The 7,727-nt window shown below is 37.2% G+C and overlaps 1 protein-coding gene across 1 annotated transcript; it reads left to right on the top strand.

Moving 5' to 3' along the window:
* Positions 1-1,773: 1,773 nt before the first annotated feature.
* On the top strand, positions 1,774-2,712 carry LOC112616860 (olfactory receptor 52E4-like). The gene is given in 1 exon segment (XM_025373656.1): positions 1,774-2,712. A coding segment is annotated over 1 exon segment (939 nt).
* The last annotated feature ends 5,015 nt before the right edge of the window (positions 2,713-7,727 follow it).

Raw genomic sequence — 7,727 nt, 5'->3', positions numbered from 1 at the left:
GGCAAAGACTTCATGTCTAAAACACCAAAAGCAACGGCAGCAAAAGCTAAAATTGACAAATGGGATCTCATTAAACTAAAGAGCTTCTGCACAGCAAAAGAAACTACCATCAGAGTGAACAGGCAACCTACAGAATGGGAGAAAATTTTTGCAATCTACTCATCTGACAAAGGGCTAATATCCAGAACCTACAAAGAACTCACACAAATTTACAAGAAAAAAACAAACAACCCCATCAAAAAGTGGGCAAAGGATATGAACAGACATTTCTCAAAAGAAGACATTCATACAGCCAACAGACATATGAAAAAATGCTCATCATCACTGGCCATCAGAGAAATGCAAATCAAAACCACAATGAGATACCATCTCACACCAGTTAGAATGGCGATCATTAAAAAGTCAGGAAACAACAGGTGCTGGAGAGGATGTGGAGAAATAGGAACACTTTTACACTATTGGTGGGATTGTAAACTAGTTCAACCATTATGGAAAACAGTATGGCGATTCCTCAAGGATCTAGAACTAGATGTACCATATGACCCAGCCATCCCATTACTGGGGATATACCCAAAGGATTATAAATTATGCTGCTATAAAGACACATGCACACGTATGTTTATTGCAGCACTATTCACAATAGCAAAGACTTGGAATCAACCCAAATGTCCATCAGTGACAGATTGGATTAAGAAAATGTGGCACATATACACCATGGAATACTATGCAGCCATAAAAAGGATGAGTTTGCATCCTTTGTAGGGACATGGATGCAGCTGGAAACCATCATTCTTAGCAAACTATCACAAGAACAGAAAACCAAACACCGTATGTTCTCACTCATAGGTGGGAACTGAACAATGAGATCACTTGGACTCAGGAAGGGGAACATCACACACCGGGGCCTATCATGGGGAGGGGGTAGGGGGGAGGGATTGCATTGGGAGTTATACCTGATGTAAATGACGAGTTGATGGGTGCAGCAGACCAACATGGCACAAGTATACATATGTAACAAACCTGCATGTTATGCACATGTACCCTACAACTTAAAGTATAATAATAATAAATAAATTAAAAAAAAATAAAAAATAAAAAAAATAAAATAAAATCACTACTTTTCAAAAAATTGGTTGTAAGAATGGCATCATTTTCCTTTGCAAATATTTTTATTGTCTAAGTTGATAATAGAACTGAAATCTCATAAATCATTTACAATTTCATTTAATCTATTATGGTAACATCTCATCCAACCTCTGGAAAATTTCACTACGTACTTATGAGAGAATGAGTGTGAGAATGGCTACAAATTTTTTATCATAAATATAGTTTTGAGATTTTGAGCTTCTGGAAAGGTACTTAGAAAACCCCAAAGATCTCAAGACCACACTTTGAAGAACACATGGGATGGTGATTTTCCAAAAAGTAAAGAAGGGTTACTTAGGGAAGTAATGGAAGGGAATGCCTTAATATAAATATGCATTGCATTATGAAGTTTTTCCAGTTCTTTCAAATATCTCAAAGATTACAAAACATAAAGCCATGAGCAATATTGCCTATGATGGATCTCAGAACAATAATCTGTGTTGAGAGGCTTCCTCCATTACCCTCTGGAAAAAAGTGAATCTCAAGTGTTTGTAAATTAACCACCTATACCATTACTTCTAGCACACTGATAAGAGTTTTTCTGTTGCTTCAGGAACTTGACAAAGGAGGACCTTAAAGAAATTGAGATCCTTCTTACTTAGGAATTCAGTGACACTTGCTGGGAGGATGCCTTCTATCAATGACACCCACTTCTATCCCCACTTCTTTCTCCTGCTAGGAATACCAGGACTGGAAACTTTGCGTATGTGGATTGCTTTCCCATTCTGTATTGTGTACCTGATTGCCATTGTGGGGAATATGACCATTCTCTTTGTGATCAAAACCGAACACAGTCTACATCAGCCCATGTTCTACTTACTGGCCATGTTGTCTATGATTGATCTGGGTCTGTCCACATCCACTAACCCCAAAATGCTAGGAATCTTCTGGTTCAAACTCCAAGAGATGAGCTTTGGGAGCTGCCTTCTTCAGATGTTCTCTATTCACATGTTTACAGGCATGGAGACTGTTCTGTTGGTGGTCATGGCTTATGACCGCTTTGTTGCCATCTGCAACCCTGTCCAGTACACCATGATCCTCACTAATAAAACCATCAGTATCCTAGCTTCTGTGGTTGTTGGAAGAAATTTAGTTCTTGAAACCCCATTTGTGTTTCTCATTCTGCATCTGCCATTCTGTGGGCATAACATCATACCTCACACATACTGTGAGCACATGGGTCTGGCCCGGTTGGCCTGTGGACCTATCAAGATCAACATAATCTATGGGCTCATGGTGATTTCTTATATTATTGTGGATGTGATCCTAATTTCTTCTTCCTATGTGCTTATCCTTCGAGCTGTTTTTCGCCTTCTTTCTCAAGATGTCCGACTGAAGACCTTCCATACCTGTGGTTCTTATGTCTGTGTTATGCTGTGCTTTTACATACCAGCATTTTGTTCTTTTATGACACATCGTTTTGGCTAAAACGTTCCCCGCTATACCCACATTCTTTTGGCTAACCTGTATGTGGTTGTCCCACCTGACCTTAACCCAGTCATTTATGGAGTCAGGACCAAGCATATCCGAGAGCAAGTTGTGAAAATATTTGTACAGAAAGAATAATTATGCAATACAGTTTGGATAAATATATCTATATACCACCCAAATTATGATCATCTGAGCTTCCTTTTTAATCTTCTGTAACTGTTGGTCATGCTTGTCAGATTTTTTCATTTTGACTGGAAGGGCTTTAGTGTTGACAGATAATGCAAAGTTAAACTTTGCTGCCTGTTTCCCCCACTTCTCTCCAGGTACCTGGAAAAAGGCTAATTAATGGTAACTATGCTGAAGGTTGAGGTGGCTTTGGAGTAAAACTGATTGTAAACAAGGGTGATAGATAGCTCCAATTTTTCCATATGTCTTCTCTCTAGGTAAATTTAGATCCTGAAGGACACTGATCAAATAAATCTCATTTATAGATGAACAAAATAAGCTGTAATCCAGCAGTAGTTTCTGTCACATATTTTTCTATTCTTTACAGAATCCAAACTTTTGTCTTCTCCAAAATCTTTGACTCCCATATTTATTTCAATGCTCTCTCAGTCTTGCTGTTACTACCATTTTTGCTCCTTTTCTTCTTTCACATTCCTGCTCTGTCTCTTTTTGTGATGGTTAATACTGAGTGCCAACTTGATTTGATTGAAAGATATAAAGTATTGATCCTGGATGTGTCTGTGAGGGTGTTGTCAAAAGAGATTAACATTTGAGTCAGTGGGCTGGGAAAGGCAGACCCACCTTCAATCTGGGTGGGAAACATCTAATCAGCTGCCAATGCAGCTAGAATATTAAGCAGGCAGAAAAACGTGAAAAGATTAGACTGGCCTAGCCTCCCAACCTACATCCTTCTCCAGTGCTGGATGCTTCCTGTCCTCAAACATCAGACTCCAAGTTCCTCAGTTTTGGGATTCGGAGTGGCTCTCGTTGCTCTTCAGCTTGCAGATGGCCTATTGTGGGACTTTGTGATCATGTGAGTTAATACTTAATAAACTCCCCTTTGTGTGTGTGTGTGTGTGTGTGTGTGTGTACACACACATATATATTTCCTACTAGTTCAGTCCCTCTAGAGAACCCTGACTAATACACTTTTCTTTTACATTCATTCTCTAATAAAGTAAGTCTTTGTGAATTTAGGGATGTGAGAGACTACAGTGTGGGTATTGCAGAGACATGTTTTCTCACTTGAAGCAAAGTCATCTCAGATTTGACTTTTTGTATGTGTCATATGTCTAATTCTAATTCCAAATTCTATCTGACAATTTCCCTTCAGATAAAATGTATAAAACTTGTAAGACCTTATATAACTTAGAAAAAAAATTAGGCTCATGCTATGATAAGCACAGAGCCAGACTTGATATCAACCTCAAAATAATCTTATTATAATTTATTAATCCTGTAGTTCTCCAATATTTAGTCCCATTTTCAAACTCCAGATGTGACTGGAGAATGTGGTTTGCATTAAAATAGATAAAAGAGGCACTGAACTGAAATTTGTGACTTATCAGTATACTCATGCTTCAAAATCAGAAGTCTCCCTCATGTTCTATAATTTAGAACCACTGTGTAGTTTGGATGACAATATACAAAATACTCAAAAGTACACAGATAACAATTTTAGGAAATGGGGGTGGATATAGCCGAGTAGACAAGAAAAGCAACATCACCTATTCAATATCTGTGAATCTGGACAGTTCTTGATCTTAACACTGGCTAATCATAATTCCTGAATCCTATAGTATTTTGTGTATTTTCTTTAGGTCTGTGTGCATGGGTTATAATTTGACTTTTGCAGCTTCTGTTTCATGTACCTAAAATTTTATGGGAATATAGAGTTTTAAATGTGGAAATACATTGAAACTTGATCTATTCCCTTTGTTTAACAAATAAAAAAACTGAGGTCTAAGGAAAGCAGGTATTTGTGTGCATAAAATATACCCATCTTTAGCATCATCTTCATGTGACAAGTGAAGGAAGATCACTCAGATAAATCATTTTGACTACAAATTCTTTACTCTTGCAGGATATTTAAATAGGAAATATTTTATTTATATGTAAGAGGCTTCAACATGGGTCCCAAGTGGAGATCAAGTAAAATGGGAGGTAGAACACATAGCCTGGGGTTGGTGTTGGTAATGAGAAGAGGGAGACCGCAGAAATTGAGTGCAGGTGCAAGTAGTATAGAGTTAAAGATTAGCTGAAATCAGCACAATCTTCATCGCTGTGGTCCACAGTACTGAGTGGTGAGCACAGACCAGCATCCAGACCATCAATAGCTGTACAATATATAAACATGCAAAATAAAGAAAAAGTTTTTTCTTCTCTCAGTGATATGAAAAGATCTGTGACATGTATAGTGCAACGTTCTGGTTGAATATATTGACGGGAGTCAGAAAATTTTAATATAAACATAATAGTTCCAACAGTGTGGATGGGAGTGCACCATAATGCTGGCCCTGAAATGGTTCATAATCAAACTGGACCACCACACTTAAACATGGTTGCGCAGAATCACTGTCCTGAGATCCCTTCTCTGGACAGTAGTTTTCTTTCACGAAGTCAGAGAAGATGGGACCAGAAGGGTGTTGACATGCTGAAGAAAAAAGACACAAAAGATAAATATAATTGAGAAAATGGTGACAACAGAAATGTCAACCTGAAATAATAGATAGGATGAGAATCTGGTGTAAGTGTTTATTCAAATGCAAAGCTAAAGATGGCCATCTGGGAAACACAGAATCCAAAGAAATGAGGTCAATGCTCCAAAGTTGAAAAGTTAAGGCTTTACTTACATAGGCAGAAAACAAAGAAATTCAGCAGAATTAAAAATTTCCCCATAAAAAGTTGATTTATGAGTTACAGCAAATTGATTAGTTACAGCTTGTTTTCTTTTTCCAATTTAAATGAATATTTTTAGTATTTTATCTTTGACAATGTAATAGTCATGAGCTCTTTGTGTAACATGAGGAAGAAGGAAGTTAACCAATAACGAAAATCAAAACTAAAGAGGGAAAGGGTCTTCTCTGGCACTCGTTAGTCTTTTACAATATTCTAAAATACAATGTAGGTAATGGAAAAAGGCTAATTTATTATCAGGGCAACAAATACTACAACTTCCTAGGTTACAGCTATCTGTTAGTGACTCAGGTCCCATAATCTCATTCTTTTAAGGCTCAAAATCATTTAAAGTTTCTACAGCTTTTGTCTTGAATTACATATTTTAATTTAAAAAGACATCAATGCTAGAGTTAATTATGTTCTCCTGGTATTGAATATTCAGAGACATTGCCATTTTTCATAAACCTTGATCACCCTGTCAAACAATTCTTCTCCTTGGGAACCCTTTATGCATCACAGGGTATTTTACAGAATACGGAAACTAGCCTGGCTCATAGACCATTACAGGAGAGTAAGTGTGAGAATACTAGAGTTGTTTATCTTTAACTTTATGTTACCCACCAGCACTTTGGGAAGAGACGATTCAGTGTAACTGAAAATAAACTTCAATTCGGATACAATATCTTCTTGAATATGTTCCAACATTGTTCCATTCACAAAGTCAAACCAATATTTCATGGAACAGTTTACTAACACTGTTTTTGTTTAATCTGCAATGGGATATTGTGAGCACATTGAGTGCTATGGTGAGAAAGGAAATATCCTCAGATACAAACTAGAAGCAGCTTTCTGAGAAACTACTTTGTGATGTGCGAATTCATCTCACAAAGTTACATGACTCTTTCATGGAGCAGATTGCTAGCACTGTTCTTGTGGGATATGTGAAGGGATGTTTTGGATCACTTCAAAGCCTATGGTGACAAAGGAAATATCCTCAGATAAGAACTAGAAATAAGCTTTCTAAGAGACAGCTTCATGAAGTGTGAATTTATCTCACAGAGTTGCACAGTGGTTTTCATTGAGAAGTTTGCTAACATGTTTTTGTGGAATCTGCAATGAGATATACGGGAGCGCTTTGAGACCTGTGTTTAAATAGAAATATACTCGGATTAAAAACAGGAAAGAAGCTTTCTGAGAAACTGCTTTGTGCTGTGTGAATTCATCTCACAAAGTTAAACCAATCTTTCATGGAACAGTTTACTAACAATGTTTTTGTTTCATCTGTAATGGGATACTGTGAGTGCATTGAGTGCTATGGTGAAAAAGGAAATATCCTCGGATAAAAACTGAAGAGAAGACTTTGGAGAAACTGCTTTGTGATGCATAAGTTCATCTCAGAGTTACACTTCTCTTTCATTGGGCAGTTTGATAACACTATTTTCGTGGAATCTGCAATGTGATATTCGACAGGGCGTTGAGGCTGATGGTGAAAAGGGAAATATCCTCAGATAGAAACTTGAAAGAAGCTTTCTGAGAAACTGCTTTTTGATGTGTGAATATATCTCACAGAGTTACACTGTTCTTTTCATTGAGCAGTCTGCTAACACTGTTTTCCTGGAATCCATAAAGGGACATTTCACAGCCTGTTGAAGCTTATGGTGACAAAGGAAATATCCTCAGAGAAAAGCTAGAAACAAGGCTTCTGATAATCTACTTTCTGAAGTATGAATTCTTCTCACAGAGTTACACTTTTCTTTCATGGAGAAGTTTGTAAGCACTCTTTTTTGGGGAACCTGTGAAGGGATATTTTGGATCCAATTGAAGCCTAAGGTGACAAGGAAATATCCTCAGATAAAAACAAAAAAGAAACGTTCTGAGAAACTGCTTTGTGATGTGTGAATACATCTCACATAGTTATAGTGTTCTTTACATGGAACAGTTTGCTAACACTGTTTTCATGGATAATGTAATAGGATGTTTGGGAGGGCATTGAAGCCTATGGTGACAAAGGAAACATACTCAGATAAAAACCGAAAAGAAGCCTTCTGAGAAACTGTTTTGCAATGTGTGAATACATGCCACAGAGTTACACTGTTCTTTTCATTGAACAGCCTGCTAACACTGTTATGTTGGAATTTGTAAAGGGATATTTTGCAGTGCATTGAAACTTACAGTGACAAAGGAAATATTCTCAGAAAGAAACTAGAAAGAAGGTTTCTGAGAATCTGCTGTCTGATGTGTGAATT

Source organism: Theropithecus gelada, unplaced genomic scaffold, assembly GCF_003255815.1.
Source record: "Theropithecus gelada isolate Dixy unplaced genomic scaffold, Tgel_1.0 HiC_scaffold_1131, whole genome shotgun sequence".
Taxonomy (NCBI): domain Eukaryota; kingdom Metazoa; phylum Chordata; class Mammalia; order Primates; family Cercopithecidae; genus Theropithecus; species Theropithecus gelada.
Note: the sequence above shows the minus strand (reverse complement) of the source record. Positions and strands in the feature narration are given on the sequence as shown.